Here is a 17628-nt window from a genome sequence, read left to right on the forward strand (position 1 = left end):
ATTTGGCAGCCGAACCACGTGGCGCCTTTTCCACGCAGACGACGCTAGGATACGGGCGGGGCCTTTATGGAATTTGTTCTTGGTGGGGCAGAGTACCAGAGAACTTTTTCAAACTGCGACACCACGGTTCCTTCAACACACGTTGGCAAGACTACGACCGCCACTTATCGTCCGGGAGAGGGCAGAAAGGTGGACTCTGAGAACTTGCTGGTTGTACGGTAAGCAGGAAGGGCGAAGTCTCCGCCCCTTTCTCTAACTGGGCAGCCCTCGACACCTCCCCTCCAACAGTGGTCCAGCCTACCAGTGCGCAAGCGTACTACTTGCTGCCCGCGCCAAAGCGGGACCAACTCTCTGATCTCGCGAGCACGGGGCCGGACCATCTTCGTTGCTCTCGCTCCGCCCACCCCCTCCTCGTTCGCGCTTTCCCATCCCCCCAAGCCAGTCGCTCTGCTGCGCAGCTCCCATAGCGGTTGCCTCCGCCGGAGACGGTTGGAAGAACCGTTGTGGGGAGCGCTCCAGTAGGCAAGCGACTTCTTCCTCACGATCGGACATCGCGAGTCCCGGAATCGGCGCTGTTGTCGTTCGACAGGGTATCTGAAGTAAAAGGGGGTAGGTTGGGCTGGTGGTTTCGAGAGCGGAGTCGGGAGGACGAAAGAGACGGGGAGGGGGTGCTGTGGGGGTGAAGTGTGGAGGTCGCCGCTCGGAAGAGGCCAGGCTGCGCCTCCCAGGCGATCTCCCACTTCAAGGAGGGCGGCATGCCGGGGGGTGGGAGGACTTGCTCAGGTGGACTTCAGTGGACGAAGCCGAGGCCTGAAGTGGGGGTCATCCAGCATTTCCCCTCTCCCTGCTGGTTTGGCCTCCGCCATTTTGGGTACGGTGGCGCGGCCACCTCGGCTTCCCGCCCTTCCTCTCTCTCTCTACTTTCTGCCCCTCAGCTTCCGAAAACTGATTTAGAAGGCCAAAGGGTGGTCACAGCGCCCTGGAGGGGTGAAGGTGGGGGACGAAACAAGCAGGGAAAGGCCGGGCAGTTGGGTGGGGGGAGGACCTGGGCAGGCGGGCGCGTTCCCGTTGGAAATGGCGCGGGATGGGCCTGGCCTCCCACCGCGGCCTCCCTTCCTCCGCAGTCTCGGATGGGCTACCTGGGCTGGCGGGACTGCGAGTGACTTCTGACGCAGATTCTCAAGATGAGAGAGGCTGGAGCTGGGGGAGGAAAGCCAATGGCGACGAAGGCGCTCAACTCCCAAATCCAGGACAAAGGAGGCAGACGGTCTCCTTTGTAATTCCGCCGCCCGGTGGCGAAGGATTTTAAGCCAGGCTTGGCTGCCGGACGGGGGGCGGGGGGGGAAAGGGGAGTACTCTCCCTAGCTTTCTGGTCTCTAGGGCAGCTAGATAAACGAAAAGTCTCCGGGGAGGAATAAAGGACGCTTATCTGGCCCTTATATTCCAGATTCGGAACTTCGAAAAGAGTACGTACTCATTTTCCGAAGGGTTTTTTTTCATGCTTATCTTAAACGTAAAGACTTTGTGGGTAATTGTTTTGTAAGCAGAAAAGTGGGTGACTTATAAAATAGGAATGTGAAATGGGCATGTTTCAAATAGGTCGTCTGGGCCCAGTGAACTGTGACTATGATACGGCTTACTGAACTTTTGGGCGGGGGTGGAATGGTTTAGCAATGATTTTTGTGTAGTTTTGGCACGTACTGGGTTAGAACTTAAGCAGTTTTTACATTTGAGAAACGGTTAAAACACAACCAGTAATGGCAAAGGGTGTGTGTGTGTGCGCGCTGAGTTACTGACTTAAATCTGCAAGAGTTGTATTTTGTGCGAAGACTGTTGGCATTAGTATAGGACTATAGTAATATTTTGACCAAGAAAATACACCTACTCAATAGAAAAACAAATCCAAGTCATGTGGTTGCCATGATTTTTGGTCCTTATAACACAGGAGAACTGGCTAGGTGATTTTCACGGTACAAAAAGGACTGGCAAGACATGAGAAGAGTTTCCCATAATGCATATGGGTCTTTACAAGAAGTCTATTTTCTACTTTTCCAGCTTTAAAAACAAAAACATTCTTATTGAAGATGTTTTATGATTTTAGTGGACTTTGAAAAGACAGCCCAGAGTTATCCTATAAAGTAGTATATGATATAACAGCTTTCCTAATTGGATTGTCCTAGAAATTTTCTGCCCTCATCTGCATCAGAATCTGGAAATCCATCTAATTGCCTTTGTATTTTTAATAACCATGCTCTTTTTTGGTATCCTCATTTTGATGAACAAGCTGCTGAACTGTAATAGATGGTAACTTTCTTCTAGAAAAAAACTCATTTTTCGTGACCTCACCTTTAAGTATTAGCGATTAAAAAAGTGATTAGTCTTTTTTAATTCAAAATTGAGCAAGCACATTGGAAGGGGGAAATGATGAAAAACCATTTCAGTTAAACATCACCACTTTTCTGCCAAAATTTGAAGTTCATGCTCATGTTTTAGGACCAGTGGGCTACCATTTAGAAAGTTACTTGTGGATGCATCAAACCCTTTTAAGTATTATACCTTGGAAGACACTATAATCTCTTGTAAAGATATTTTGTATTTCATTGGCCTTTGTTAGGTGCATTTTCTTAACAGCTTTGAGATAAAATTTGCATAACAAACTTAATACATTTAAAACCATACAGTAGGCCTATGTGTTCTTTTGTGGCTGGTGTCTCAGCATAATGTTTAGAAAATTACAAAACTGACTACAGTTATCCTAATATTTCCACTGATGGTGTTTTTAATTGGTGCTTTTTTTGTGATTTTTTTATTTTTAAACACTTGTCATTCTTAAAAGCAGAATTGAGATGGACTCTAAATTAGTAAAAACTTAGGTAGTTTTTGAGACAACTTTATGAAGGTACTAAAGCAGATTGTCTTTTTGTATGGTTTTTGTTTTGTAAGTAAAATTTTAGACTCTAACATTGAATTTTGAAGAGAAAATAGTATGTCTTTTTTTATTTTGTACTCTACATGCACATAGGAAGGAGACTTGCCCTATAAAAGTTTCTTCCGAATCTGGTTAACTTTTCCCAAATTTAAAATTTAACTTTTCCCTAATTTAAAACAGTTTAGTGTGTATGTCTCTGTTTTTGTTTTTAGACATAGTACTTTACTTGTTTTTATATCGGTCTCATTGGTATGGGCTGATCAAAAAAATCAAAACTAGTTTTCTTGCTAGTGTTTGTTGGAAAGTGCTAAGATTTGTAGTATGGATAAGTCGATTTCCATTTTTTGTGTGTGTTCCCCCAAAACAGTAGCTTTACATTGAAAAAAAAAGTGCTAAATGATAAAAAGCAACACACTAACATCTTTTCACAACAGTTTAGATTGACTTTGCAAAGTTCTTACATTTTTCATGAGAAATTAACATGTGACGTTGGATACTCTCTCCCTCTTCTCTTAAATCACCCTTTATAGGAAATGGCTGTTATTTAAATCGGTGCTATTTTTTTGAAAAGTTTGTTTGTTTATTAAAAGAAAATGGTAGGTCTTCATAATGTCTCAACTTTTTTCCCTAAACAGATTAGCGGCCCTCTTCTTTCAGGGCTGCTATATTAGAACAGTGTTTTAAAATCATCTAGCCTAACATGTTGTAGTAAACATTTCCCAAAACCCTGGCTTTTTTTCTCTGCTTTAGATGATTTCTAAGGAAACATGAAAATGTAAAGCCTTTGTTGACTTTGGAAAAGACTTGTAACAAACAGTTCTTACTCCTTTGAAGACTGGGTACATTTCTATCCTTTAAGGTTCAGTTATTTTGTTTGTGGTACATTTCATTCGTTCCACCAAGCCTCTTCAAATCCAGTAACACTGGCCACCATTGAATGGTCGTCCTGTCTCAGACCACTGCTTTATTTTACAGTTAGACACGGGTTAAGCAGTTTGCTGAAAATTAAGTAGCCAGTGAGTGACAGACTAGGGATTCAAACCCAGTGTTTCTTTTATCTTAAAAAGTTCATACCAGTTATTTGTGTGCATAAGAATTAGATGTAATGTCAGATAAAAATTTCTATTCTTCCCATTTTGGGTGTGTCTAGAGTGGCACCTAGGATACTGGCTTTAAAAAACAACAGGTCCCAGGGGTGGTGATTTATATGCAGAGATGTTTGATTAATAACCACATTTGAAAATGTCTACATTAGCTTATTTTAACTGCGTAGATTCTAGGAAAAAGAAATTTTACTCTTTGCAGATGCTGCCCCTAACAGTTGCACTGATAATTAGATCATACTTAACTGAAATTAAATATTAGTGAATACTGTTGACACAAAATATAATCCTTGAGCATAAATAAAGGAATGAAGTTGAACAAATTGTTTTGTTTACAGGGGAGGTGGTGGTGAGGGAAAGGTTTGAAATATTCAGGTGAGTAGGATTCCTTGTAGCTGCACAGTGAAATTTGTAAGGTCTGGTAAGTTTCTGCAGCTGAAGGACTTCTGCATTAGCCTCTTTTATAGTGTTCTGGAAGTTGAAAAGAAAGGATGGTTGTCTTGGGAAGGAGACTGGGTGGATGGGTTCTTTTTGAAAGGAAAGGGCTTCTTACTGTACCCTTTTTGATACTTTCTGAATGTGAATGTATTTTTTTTTAATTTGTGTTTAAAAGTAAAGCAGTGAGTAAATTGGGATTTAATACACTATCTTCAATAACTTCCAAAACAGGTGGCCTCAAAAAAACACTGATACTGTTGGAAGGCATTCATCTTTGAGTGGTATTGTTACCTCAGTTTTCAAATCCAGCCTAATTCAGGCATTTTAAAACTTGCTCTTGAGGAGTGTTTAAACTAGATTTAATTAAAATAGAGATACGAATTTTTCCCCCTTCAAAAACAATTTGATATGTTCAGAATTATAGTGCATCTAATAAATTTAGGCTTTTGTAATGCCATTTTTCCAACATCATAGCATACTCGTACTTTTAACTTAGGCTCTTACTGTGAATGGATAGTGGTACTATGTGCAACTTTTGAGTAATGAAGTTTTAAAGAATTTGCAGAACGAACTATTCAAGTGAATAATAAAACCTGGAAAATTAAAATTTTGAGAGAGGAGGAAGAGGCAAAGTTGACATTAAATGACAGTCAAGCAATAGGGAACATTTGAAGACTGATAGTGAAATTATGTAAGCTATCTTAAAATTAGGCAACATATAATATTTGACCCTTAGAAATTCAGTTCAGTACTTTTTGGTGGGAGGGTTAGGTTTCACAGCCTTTCCCCAGTCTTTTTGCTTACCCCACCAAAACAGAAAGCTGTTGTACTGTTGTATTGTGGCATTGTCGCCGGAGTGTCACTGAGTTGTATGTTGTATTTCCTGTTATGCATCACTGAGAGGTGTTTCTTCAGTACCTCTGACAAGAGTATATTTTGATTGACTGCTTTATGTGCTTGTTTATTTTTTATAGCATTTAAATCAAACGGTATTGAGATGGATTGGGTTATGAAACATAATGGTCCAAATGACGCTAGTGATGGGACAGTACGACTTCGTGGACTGCCATTTGGTTGCAGCAAAGAGGAAATAGTTCAGTTCTTTCAAGGTACCTCTAGTATTAGTCAAAGTTTAGTAGTATTTTAATTTTACATTATATTACTCAGTTTTTAATTTGTAAAACCCATTTATTTGGGGGACTTTTTAATTTGGGTATATATTGGTTAATGTATTAAGTTGTGGGATGTGCTCCAGTTAATATTCAATACAGAATGTGTAGAAAATGTAAAAACTAATGTGCAATAAACTTGAGAGTAATGTGTGATAAAATGAACCATGAATTAGCATATGGAGCATAAATTTGATTCGAGCTTTTTTTTTCTTTTAATATAGGTGGGCTTTTAGCGTATGTGTATAATTTTAAAAGACACTGGTCACAAAAAAATTTATGTAATCCAGTAATATTTGAAAAATCTTCCATTTGTATTATGGGGTGATGGGGAACTAAGCTTTTTTTTGTTTGTTTTGTTTAGACTTGTTTTAAATATTTGATTCAGATGGGAATGTTTCAGCCTTTAACACTGTTCCCCTTGATGGGGTTATTTGTCCTTGGGTTAAAGGGTTGGAAATCGTGCCAAATGGGATAACATTGACGATGGACTACCAGGGGAGAAGCACAGGGGAGGCCTTCGTGCAGTTTGCTTCAAAGGAGATAGCAGAAAATGCTCTGGGGAAACACAAGGAAAGAATAGGGCACAGGTGGGGATGGAGAGTTTGGGATGGTGTTAAATTTTTATTTTTGGGGGTTGTGGGTCACTATTGCTTAAATGGGGGGGTAACAGTAACATTTTTCTGGGGTAGTTTAAAAGAATTGATAATTATCTAAATTTAACTTGGAAACTACAGATTTGGGTGGGGAATTAATGCTAATAGTTGGCTTAAATTAAAATTAGATTGTTTCCATTTTCTGTAGGATGTTGATAAATGTTTTTGTATAATCAACTTTTTTCTAAACTCCTATCATGTACTAAAGGAAACAAGTTAAAATTATATTTATATTATAAATTGTTTTCAAATGACTAATTTGTCTATGTAAACTTAAGTATTATTTAAGTTTGTAGATGTTAAAATGTTAACTTTATGGTGTATTTAGGCAATTTAAATTGGCTTATGTATCTAGATATAGAAAAACTTACTGCATTTTGCCCGATATCTTAGTTACTCTAATACATTTAAGCTGAAACCTATACCTTAAACCATTTTTAAATAGGTATATTGAGATCTTCAGAAGTAACAGGAGTGAAATCAGAGGATTATATGATCCACCAAGAAGATTGCTGGGCCAGCGACCGGGACCATATGATAGACCAATAGGAGGAAGAGGGGGTTATTATGGAGCTGGGCGTGGAAGTATGTATGACAGAATGCGACGAGGAGGTGATGGATATGATGGTGGTATGTGTATCTAATGAACAAAGGTTCTGTTGTCATTTTCTTAATATTCCTGACACTTTGTCAAGAAATATAGAAATGGCAGTAATTTCAGTACCTACTAGGTTTTAAAACCTGTTCATGAAAATACAAATTCCCATGGCCAGCTGTGGGACTTGATTGATGCACATATAAGCACCTAGATAATGTATACAGGAATTAAAATTTTGACATTTTTCTGTTTGGCATAGGTGAAAATTTTGATATCAAAGTGTATCTTTTTGTGATTTTAATTTCCACCAAGTGTTAACTGCTTTTTTTTCACGTTGGGCGTTGTAAACTTGTGATAATTAATAATTTGACCAGACTGCTTATCACAAAGTATGCTTTTGTAAACTAGATTATAAAATGTATCTCTTTAAAGTGTATTCGTGTATTTCTCAACTTATGCAGGTTATGGAGGTTTTGATGACTATGGTGGCTATAATAATTATGGCTATGGAAATGATGGCTTTGATGACAGAATGAGAGATGGAAGAGGTAAACTAAATATTAAAGACATACTCATTTTCAATTTAAGTATTTGCTTTACAACTACCTAGTGGTAATATAAGTGATTTATATAAAGTCAACTCAGGCATCTTTTAATACATTCCTACATCGGGCTTTTATATGATGTATACTTAAAAGTAAATTCTCTTTGATGTTCAGAACACCTGTGTTAAGATCTTTCGAGGTTGTCAAAAAGGTGTAAATTGGGAAAGGTGTGTAGGGAAGAAATGCTTTCTTTTCTACACGTATCAGTTTATAATCTTGGAAATTTTATTCTCTAGGTATGGGAGGACATGGCTATGGTGGAGCTGGTGATGCCAGTTCAGGTTTTCATGGTGGTCATTTTGTACACATGAGAGGATTGCCTTTTCGTGCAACTGAAAATGACATTGCTAATGTGAGTGATTTTGGTAATTTACTAGTGGTTTTATACTTAGTCCTAATATCTAAGTTTTGAAGCATTCTTAGTGTTATCTTTAAGTAGTTGATAAGTATTTTTGTATCTGTTGTGTGCTGACCTATGTACGTAGGATTCAAGCAAGTAAAAGTTTTAAGTCCAGTTAAGAATTAAGTGACAGACTGATCATAGAGTGGTTGTGACTAGAAGATTGTTTCTCTTGTATAAAGTTTTAAAAGTGTAAATATGTTAACAAGTCAATACATTTTAGTAGTTTGGTTTGGCTTTCTAGGCTACATGGTGGGTGAGGCGCTGAAAATAATGGAAGTACATGCTGCTATTGATTTGAAACTGGTTGGTTTCAAATTGGTTCGAGAATCAGCAAACTTCAGCCCATGGGCCATATCCAGTCACACTCATTCATTTACTATCTAGTTCTTAAAATTTTTGCTTATATCTTACTGGGAACCAATTGGCCTAAGTTCCAAGTGCCTTTTAGGATCACTGAAACCTGATTAACTTATGATTAGAATTAAATGATATATTTTGGGAGCTATCCATATATAGTTGGTAGGTTTATCAAACTCCATCGTTGTGAATCATAACACCCAATTTCTCAGCACATACTTTTAGGAAACCTGTTAATATTTCAAACAACTGTGAAATACCTTTCTCGGGAGTGGGATACCTTCTCTCTCAAGTGCTACGGTTATGAAACTTTTTTATTTATTTAGGGTAAACTGTTCTCTAGGTTAGAAATATTTTTCTTTTACATTTAATATCACTTAGATTAGTTTAGAAGAGATAATTCTGTAATTTTTTCCAAGTGAATAATCTTATATTCCTAGAACCTCTGGAATTGTTAGCCTTGTGACACAGTGCAGAAGAGTTTGTTTTAATGAATGAGGAAAAACCAAGGCGTGGTAATTTCAATACTATAAATAGAACAATAAGTAATAAGAGTTATCTTTTATTTAGTTCTTCTCACCACTAAATCCAATACGAGTGCATATTGATATTGGAGCTGATGGCAGAGCAACAGGAGAAGCAGATGTAGAGTTTGTGACACATGAAGATGCAGTAGCTGCCATGTCTAAAGATAAGAATAACATGCGTAAGTGGAATCCTTGGCATGCTATCTTGTTTCCTACCGTGTTTCCGCAAAAATAGGACCTAGCCAGACCATCAGCTATAATGCGTCTTTTTGGAGCAAAAATTAACATAAGACCCAGTATTATATTAATTTTTGCTCCAAAAGATGCATTGCAGCTGATGGTCCCCCTAGATCTTATTTTCGGGGAAACACAGTAGGTGTGAACTTGCTTATAATTTCAGGGTTTAGTAGCTTTCTAGAGGACTTTTTATTGAAGTTAATTCAGACTCTTAATACTTGACAGATTATTGGATCTTAAAGTTATTAAAGAGGGAAAATAGGTATGTTACTTGCATTTGCCTGAGTTTCCGTGCCTTTTGCAAATTAATACCACTTCTTAACCTGTATATTGATCAACTTTGGTAAGTTATTGCTGCATGTCATCAAATCTGTTCTTTAAGCCATTAAATTTCACCTTGATCAGTGATTCCCAAATCTGGCTACACATTCATTCACTTGGTAGTTTTAAGATTCTGATTCAGTTCTGTGGCTGGGCCTGGAATATATTTTTTAAGAAAGTATACCAGCTAATCCTGAAATAATGAATCAGCCCTTTTATAGGTAAGACTGAGGCCCAAAACATTTTCTGTACTTGTTCAAGGCTGTACAGTTTGAACGAAACCTAAATTTTAGCCCTACCTGGCATACATTTAGGTTAATATTAGCCAGTCACCCTTTTTTATGTTTTGATAAATTTGATCCATCATTTCTTTCTCCCTTGTTACTCTTTTTTTTTTCTCTAAAGAACACCGATACATTGAACTCTTCTTGAATTCTACTCCTGGAGGCGGCTCTGGAATGGGAGGTTCTGGAATGGGAGGCTACGGCAGAGATGGAATGGGTATGTAAAGTTTTTAAAAGAAGCAGAGTTAGATACTTGGCAATCAATCTTAAACTTTTTTTTTCTTTTTTTTTTAAAGATAATCAGGGAGGTTATGGATCTGTTGGAAGAATGGGCATGGGGAACAATTACAGCGGAGGCTATGGTACTCCTGATGGCTTGGGGGGTTATGGTAAGTGTCATTGGTTACCGAGGTTCAGTTTATTAGCCCCATATGTGGTACAGACAACTTAAAGTTTATGTGTTACTATATTCTACATTGATACCTCCTACTAAACAATTCTTAATGTCTTTTTTCTAAGGCCGTGGTGGTGGAGGCAGTGGAGGTTACTATGGGCAAGGTGGCATGAGTGGAGGTGGATGGCGTGGGATGTATTAAAGCATAACCACCAACATAAGAGTCCTGACAACAGCATCTGGTCTACTAGACTTTCTTACAGATTTAATTTCTTTTGTATTTTAAGAACTTTATAATGACTGAAGGAATGTGTTTTCAAAATATTATTTGGTAAAGCAACAGATTGTGATGGGAAAAATCTGTTTTCTGTAGGTTTTATTTGTTGCATACTTTGACTTAAAAATAAATTTTTATATTCAAACCACTGATGTTGATACTTTTTATATACTAGTTACTCCGAAGGATGTGCTGCTTTCATAAGATTTGGGTTGATGTATTTTATTATTAGCTCTACAAGAAGTAGTATGGTGTAATTTTAGAGGACAATGGTTCACCTCTGCATAAGCTGTAAGTCTTAATAAGCAGGCATCTGGAATAGAGCTTGGAAAATAGTCTTTTTTCTTTAATTTCTCCTGGACAACATTGTAAATATGTAGCACGTAAAGATGAGTTTAGATGGCTTCAGGAGTGTAAATTCAGCTAATTCTATATTTGTCTTTTTCAAATGTCACTTAACCAGGCATAGCTCTGAAATGTTAATAATCTAAGTAAGAGGTATCTGGATTTCTGAATATTCACAATTGTGTTACCTGGGGATGGGGGTGTTGGAAATTTAAATTCTAGCCCTAGATTTTAGAATAAAATCCTCTCAGCACTTGACTGAAGTACCAAAAAATGTATCCAAAAAAGTGGTAGTTGTGTTATCTCAAAATGTCTTAGACTAGATTAAGGTTCTCAGTGACACCAGAATTCAGTACAAGTACAAAGGTATTTACCGTGGAGTATAATTCTCAGAGATGTATTTTCGGTTTCAGCCCAACAGTTAAAGCATATGGTTTTTTTAATAACTGTGTAACTTAAAAAATGTAAGAGACAAGTCCACGTTGTAGTCTTAATTAAAATGAGTCCTACAGTTGGGTTTTGCTTCTGATACTTGTTTGGAGTTTTAGAGCCATTGTGTTAAAAACTATATGTAGCCAGGAAAAGGTGCTTTTTACTTTTAATCCCTTTGATCAATATCCAAATTGGCTAATGGATCAAAATAAAACCTGTTAATGTGAATTCAGTTACTGAGTTATTGAACTTGTTAACTTGTTTTTGCTAGAAATGTTACTAATGTAATAAATATCCATGTGGGAGATAATAGTATGGCGTCTGTCCTAGAATGCTTTGTGTCATTTACTGATTACAAATCAAATTGGTAGAAGGTGCTAAATGTGTCTAATTGAAGATTAGACAAAGTGACTCCTAAGGAATGGTTTCTGCTGTTAGAGAAGGTAGCCTGAATGTAGCCTATCAACAGAAACAATGATTCATCTTAATGCCTGTACCCACTCCCTTACATATTAGGCTCATACCACTTACCTTTATGTGCTTTTATTTGCTCAGGAGTACCCTATTAAAATCTTCAAGCAATAAAAATATAAAGCGTTAAAAATGAAAGTTGCCCTTGTAAAGCAGGCTAATTTTTGAAATCTTTTACTTGGTTTATAAAACTTACATTTTATTTTAAAACATTGCAGGGTGGAATGACAATCACAATTCCTTGGCACCATGACAGCATTATTGTGGTAATACTGGCTAGATGAGACAATGGTATGTGAAGTTTAATAAAATAAATACATCTGTGAGGGCAAATCTTACTTGAAAAGTAAAAGTGTAAGTTTACCACCACAAAATACAAATTGAAGGTTTTGTAACAAAATCCAAAATTAGTATACATGGTTTTTTCAAAAGCCAAAACTAAATGGAGCACGTTGTACTGCTGTCATAAAAGCTTGCCTACAAAAAGTCCAAATCAGTGGTGATAACGTGAGTTTTGAATAGCAAAGAATTTAAAGGGGGACTAAAAAATCAGTCCTAGAATTTAAGCGAAATGGAATTTAAGCAAAAATGACATTTTGGAAGTTGTAGTAAGCACTGTAATAAAAAAGACCTAGTATTTGAAATTTTTCATTTTTGCTTATTCTCATTTTCAGCAATCATAAAAATGTTAATCCATTCCATCAATACAAAACAGTTCAAGAATATAATTCGTATCTCTTGATAACATTTCTACCAGCATTTAAGAAAGACCACCTAAAAATCTGTTTTGAAGACATCCAATTGAGTTATGGAGAAAATAAGTCTTAAGTAAAATGTTAGTTTCATACTTTGGCAATTTAGAAAATTACATAATTTTAAACTTTAATGGAAGTATGTACTTCACTGCAGAATAAAGTAACACCCTACAGGTAAAGAAATGGCAATGATTAAATTCACTAATGTTCCTAAAAATAATGTAAGATTCCTAATATGACATTCTTTGAAAAGTTCACAGGCTTAAAGTGCATGGCTGAAATTACAAACTAATAGAAAAAAGAAAAATTACGGTCTCAAGTAGTGATGTTGTTCAAGTGATTAATTATATATACTTATATACGGGTAACTTTAGAGATTAAATTCTTGGTAATGCTATAAGCAATATAAGAGGATTAGTGTTTACTGAATCATGCTTGAAATGGTTCAAGTATGTTTCATTGCAGGGCTGAGACCATATCTTCTAAAGACCCTGGCCTAGAGGTGCTCAATATATGCTGAATTTTTTACTCCTATGCAGTAATAGACCACTATAATATAATGCTTAAAAGTTGCTGGAAAGATCTGCAAATAGCAACTTAAGGTAAAAAGATGCTGGTTTTTCCTTTCAAACTAAGGAAAAAGTTGAGGCAAAAGAATACCTCTTTAATCTACTGTATCTGAAAGGTATCAGCAAATACATTGATTTTTAGAGAGGAGGAAGACCGAAAGTAAATTTTACAAAACACTGGCTTTTTCTAATGCAAAATGGGCAAAGGAAGGTGGAGAAAAATGGCAAATAGCTTGAAATCTTACCAAGCTAATGGAAAAATCTTGAATTGGAATGTTAATGCTTGTTAAAAGTTCTACATAATTTCAGTCTTTCTCTGAGAACCATTAAGCTTTAAAGTGCATTAGGAAAATTACAGGCACCACAAAATACCAACACAACGATCAGGAGCATAAATCTGAAGCCCTGTTTGAGAAGGCCATTACCAAATAAGGCAAACGTGTGTTAGCTATGCTATGTGGCCTTGCGTTGTCATTAAGAGTTACATGATTATTACATGAATTAGGAATTAGGCTAAAGTTAATTTTAAAGCATGCCCTCTTAAATGCTTTTTGAATAGCAATGGGAAAGGAAATACCAAATTATACAACTTCTAAACTCATGAATATGTGGAAGGTAAAACTGTTTCCAATACTATCTGAAAGCTGCTTAAGAAGGGCTGTCTGAATATGTTGTGTACATGTTCATACATAACATTCAACATAGGTACTGGCATACAGTAAGGATTTAGTTCTTGAGTCTTAGGGCAAGTTAGATGAGCATCTCTGAATCAGCAATGCGTGACAGGAATCACAAACCCGTACTGGCTTTGGTGAAGAAGGCAAAGGCAGTTCGTTGTCAGAGCAAGCATTACAGAAAATTTCCCCACAGTTTCTACAGTGGTGCTATTTTTGGAAAAATCAGAAAAAACTTGATGAACAATATTAGAAGCCATATTTGCACTAAAACTTTTGGACTCACTTCCTACTTCCCTTACCTTTCTCTTAGAGAGTGAGAATTCCTTTTCACAAAGCTTACAGTGTGTTGCTTCTTTGTCTTTCAGCCAAACCAGTCCCTAGTAGGAAGGAAAAGTGTAGATATTGATGTTCAAATTGGTAACACAAAAAATTACATGTGAAAACAATTTCAACCAAGAACATTTTACAGGAATATATATAGATGAAGAATCAAAAATGAGTCTTTTTTTCTTTGAAAGATAAATACTGAAAGAGTTGTAGATTATATAAATGTGGAATTTGCTTCAAAATAATTGGTAAGAAGAAATACAGGTTGAATATAAGTAAAACAAGATGGCCATATATTGATCAATATTGAAACTGGGTAATGGTTTGTTTTTCTCTCCAATTGTATGCTTGAACATTTCCATGGCAAAATGTTTTTAAAAAATAATCTATTACTGATGGGAATTTTCTTTTAAGAACCTTCAAGATTACCTAGTCCGACAATGTTTAAGGATAAATTCACCGAAATGCATTTGAGTTTGGCATTATGTATATCTTACATATATAGTAATTCCCTAAAATTTGAAGCGAATTTGTAAATCAGATGTTAGGGTTCATTATTATTTTAAGTAAGACTTCACCTTAAATTCACTTTTACATGGCTATCCCCTCAAGTTCTGTAACTCACAGGTCTAATAGCTCAGTAGAAAATGAACGTCAAATATATCGTGATGGAAAGAACTGACTGGGTGGTGAACACAATGTGAGATATAGATGATGTATTACAGAATTGTACAGCTGAAATCTATGTAACTTGACTAACGTCACCCCAATAAACTTTAATAAAAAAAAGAAATGAACGTAAGTAATCTTAAACAGGTGGGAGTTAACTTGACCCATTCTTAACCAACCAAGTATCTTGGCTGGAAAGAGCATTTTCCTTAAGAAAGCAACTCTGTCATATGGTGCCAGTTTTATAATGAAAAGACCCAAGTGAAGGAAGAGCCCTCAGCACTTATGATTAAGCCCATCTCATTCCTTTTAAAAACAGCTTGGCCTAAGCTACATTGCTGCTGCTTCCTAAGTACCAAGTATAAACATTATCCAGTGCGGGAGGTGGAACAAGTGCCATCTGTAAGGTACCTCTGAGGCACAGGGACCATTATCTCCAAGCAAAAAAATCCCACAGATACGTTCCCAACAAACCTGAGTTTTCTTAAAAGACTTCTGACTTTTAAGACAATAAAACATTTAAACATTCCCAGACAAAAATCACAAGGTTAATTTCAGGTACTTTTGTTTTAATAACGCCTATTGTAGAGCAGAAGTAAGACAAACGGTGTTGGGTTACTGCGCATGAGGCAGTCTAAGGTTCCTTAGAGCACAGTATTATAAAAAGGGAAGGCTTAAAAAATAGTTTATATCAAACACTAGCAAAGAATAAGATAACTTGAATCATGGAATTTTATTTTTAAAGCAAGATATGGGACCTTAAAATATAATCCAACCCAACTTGATGAACACCATAAAAAGAAAAGGCACTTGCCAAATGTCCCAAAGCCACCTAGCGGAAGCAGCTTTGCTTCCTACCCAGCTTTGCCTGTAAGGATGGAGAGCCTGATGTGAAGATTTCCAAGCAAACCACTAGGTTCAGAGGTACCCCTTCTGATATTAGGGTTGGGCCTTCCAGACTTTGTTGTTGTTGTTAAACTTTTATTCATCTAAGTGTTTTACTTCAGGACCCATCAGCTCCAAGTCCAGTAGTTGTCTTCAGTCTAGTTGTGGAGGGCACAGCTTCCAGTGGCTCATGCAGGAATCGAACCTGCAACCTTCTTAAGAGCATCACACTCTAACCAACTGAGTTAACCAGCCACCCCAGACTTTTTTTAATTTGACTGAATTTACCCTGCCCATCTCCCAAGGAGAAAGCTGTACACTATAGGGTGAGCCTAGTGTATCAGCTGGAAGGGACCTCAGGGATCAATACCTACAGCTCTCATTTTGTGGATAAGAAAGTGTGAGGTCCAGAGAGCTGAAGTTGCTTCCTCAAGGAAGTGCAGCTGAGTATAGGCAAAGCCAGGACTGCAAGCTATTGCTCTATAAATAGCTGTTCTTCTCTGCCTAATTCCTGTCAGCCACCTGAGTTACACCCCACCAGACAGGACATTAGAGGATCCTTTTCTAGAGAAACTCAACTGCCCCAGAGACAACTCCTGTAGCTGCAAACATTTAGAGAGGGTATACTATATATTCTCAGCTAAAATAACAGGATGCTATGTTAAAAAGTAAAACTGAGCAAATAAGAACTTGCTGAATATTAAAAATACGGTAGTAGAAATAAAGCCCCACAGAAGGTTGCACCTGAAGGTTGCATAAACCTTTAGATTTAACTTCCACTTTACAGGTAATAAGGGCCTGACAGAAGTTTAAGATGAACAAGCAACCAGATAAAATGCAGAACGTGTAAACAGCTGTCACAGGCCCAACAACGGGTCAACAGTAAGGACAAAAAAGGAAAGCAAGTCACATGTTATTTTCATACATGTGAAAATGTGGAAATCTAGATAATATTTTGTTAAAGGCAGACATGAATGATAAAACTGTATTTTTAAAAAAAAATAACACAAAATAGAGGATTGTTACTATCTGGAGAAGAATGTACTCAGGGACCACATATGTTCTATTCATTATAAGCTAAAGCAGAATATGTCAGTATTTTTAAGTTTACTGTATGTCTCGCTTGTACATGATATATTTAACAATAAAAAACTTTTCAGAGTTCAATGACAGTTGAGCAAACATCCCTACCCATCTCCTTAAAATTGAGAGCAAAATAAAGGCATATGCAGATATGCAAATTCTTAAAATCTTCACCACTTTCCAGGAAGGGTGCGTTGACTAAAACAAGAGCGTAAACCAAGAAAGAAGTTATGGGCTTCAGGTAACAGGAGCTCTAACACATGAGAAGGGTAAAGGGAATTCAAAGAATGGCCAGCAAAGGGAAATGTAAGGATGGGTGACCAGACCAGACAGGAGTAGAGGAGAACACAGAAATCCAAGGATTCCAAGGAACAAAGAGAGAATTACCCAATTACCTCATTCATTTTACCATGTGAAAAACGTTTATCAAGAAACATTTTATAGAGGTATAAGAAAACACTGATGTTCAAATACAACTAACCAACAAAAAAAACACACAAAAAAACAGGCAATTAACTCCAGAGGAAATAAAAAGTAGTTCAAGAAAGAAAATATAATCCCAGTACACTACTTGGCCCAGCAAAGAACAATATTGAAATAGTCATAATGAACAATACAGAGTAAATGAATTCCACAAAAACTTGTACTTAATTATACTGGGAGGACGGGGAAGAGAAGACCAGGGTGAAAATCAGCAAAACTCTTCATCCACCATATTAACCAGGCAATAATAGATGGCTCTAAAATAGATTGGTCTTAAATAAATTAAGAGCAAAGAGTATATACTACTTATCATTTAGAAATGGATAAACGCCTGAAGAAACAACTAAAAAAATTAAAAGTAGTTCCCTTGAGGAGGCAGGAACTGGGGTGGATAAGGTATAAGGGGGTGAAGAACAAGAGACATGCCATTATTTCAGTCTTTCTAGCACTATTAGACTATAAATTATTTTCATTCAGCACTTTGATAAAAAACAAAAAGGGTAGCTTGTGCAGGAGGAAGCCATCTGTCACTGAAGTACTCACACAGAGACTGTATTTTTGCCTATGTTATAGAAGGGATTCTTGCATCCAGACACATTCAGAACCATATACTGTACCAACCACTTTCACCTAT

The 17628-nt window shown here is 36.9% G+C and overlaps 3 protein-coding genes across 14 annotated transcripts in view; 1 reads left to right on the plus strand and 2 right to left on the minus strand.

Moving 5' to 3' along the window:
* The window catches only part of PBLD (phenazine biosynthesis like protein domain containing), a 30443-nt gene extending 29165 nt beyond the window's left edge, over window positions 1–1278 (minus strand). The window contains exon 1 of one of the 2 annotated variants that reach the window (XM_033129941.1): window positions 1140–1278. The gene's annotated coding sequence lies outside the window, so the exon portion shown is untranslated. The remainder of the gene's footprint in view (window positions 1–1139) is intronic. The other variant, XM_033129942.1, reaches the window with a different exon arrangement.
* Window positions 408–11307, plus strand: HNRNPH3 (heterogeneous nuclear ribonucleoprotein H3). Of its 6 annotated transcripts, none has more exons than XM_033129939.1 (10): window positions 408–590; window positions 5445–5579; window positions 6091–6229; window positions 6741–6925; window positions 7355–7441; window positions 7735–7850; window positions 8829–8964; window positions 9749–9844; window positions 9924–10016; window positions 10147–10447. In XM_033129939.1, exons 2-10 carry the CDS (start codon window positions 5468–5470, stop codon window positions 10221–10223), a joined length of 1041 nt encoding a protein of 346 aa, XP_032985830.1. In that variant the 5' UTR covers window positions 408–590; window positions 5445–5467; the 3' UTR covers window positions 10224–10447. The 6 variants fall into 6 exon arrangements, with proteins under 6 accessions (XP_032985830.1, XP_032985825.1, XP_032985827.1 ...); XM_033129934.1 differs by having other exon boundaries at window positions 448–609; window positions 10147–11307; XM_033129936.1 differs by having other exon boundaries at window positions 448–609; window positions 6741–6907; window positions 10147–11307.
* Window positions 11308–11545: 238 nt separating this feature from the next.
* The window catches only part of RUFY2 (RUN and FYVE domain containing 2), a 37323-nt gene continuing 31240 nt past the window's right edge, over window positions 11546–17628 (minus strand). For 5 of the 6 annotated variants that reach the window (XM_033130878.1, XM_033130875.1, XM_033130874.1 and 2 more), the window contains exon 17: window positions 11546–13924. In XM_033130878.1, coding sequence (XP_032986769.1) covers window positions 13640–13924 — 285 coding nt within the window. In that variant the 3' untranslated portion in view covers window positions 11546–13639. The remainder of the gene's footprint in view (window positions 13925–17628) is intronic. The other variant, XM_033130876.1, reaches the window with a different exon arrangement.

The sequence above is a fragment of the Rhinolophus ferrumequinum genome, chromosome 16, assembly GCF_004115265.2.
Source record: "Rhinolophus ferrumequinum isolate MPI-CBG mRhiFer1 chromosome 16, mRhiFer1_v1.p, whole genome shotgun sequence".
NCBI classification, from domain to species: Eukaryota; Metazoa; Chordata; class Mammalia; order Chiroptera; family Rhinolophidae; genus Rhinolophus; species Rhinolophus ferrumequinum.

Coding starts and splice junctions, on each gene's coding strand:
- HNRNPH3 (XM_033129939.1), top strand. CDS start 5,468: ATGGATTGGGTTATGAAACATAATGGTCCAAATGACGCTAGTGATGGG. Junction 8,965..9,748: donor TAAAGATAAGAATAACATGC/GTAAGTGGAATC, acceptor TTTTCTCTAAAG/AACACCGATACATTGAACTC. Junction 10,017..10,146: donor TGATGGCTTGGGGGGTTATG/GTAAGTGTCATT, acceptor CTTTTTTCTAAG/GCCGTGGTGGTGGAGGCAGT.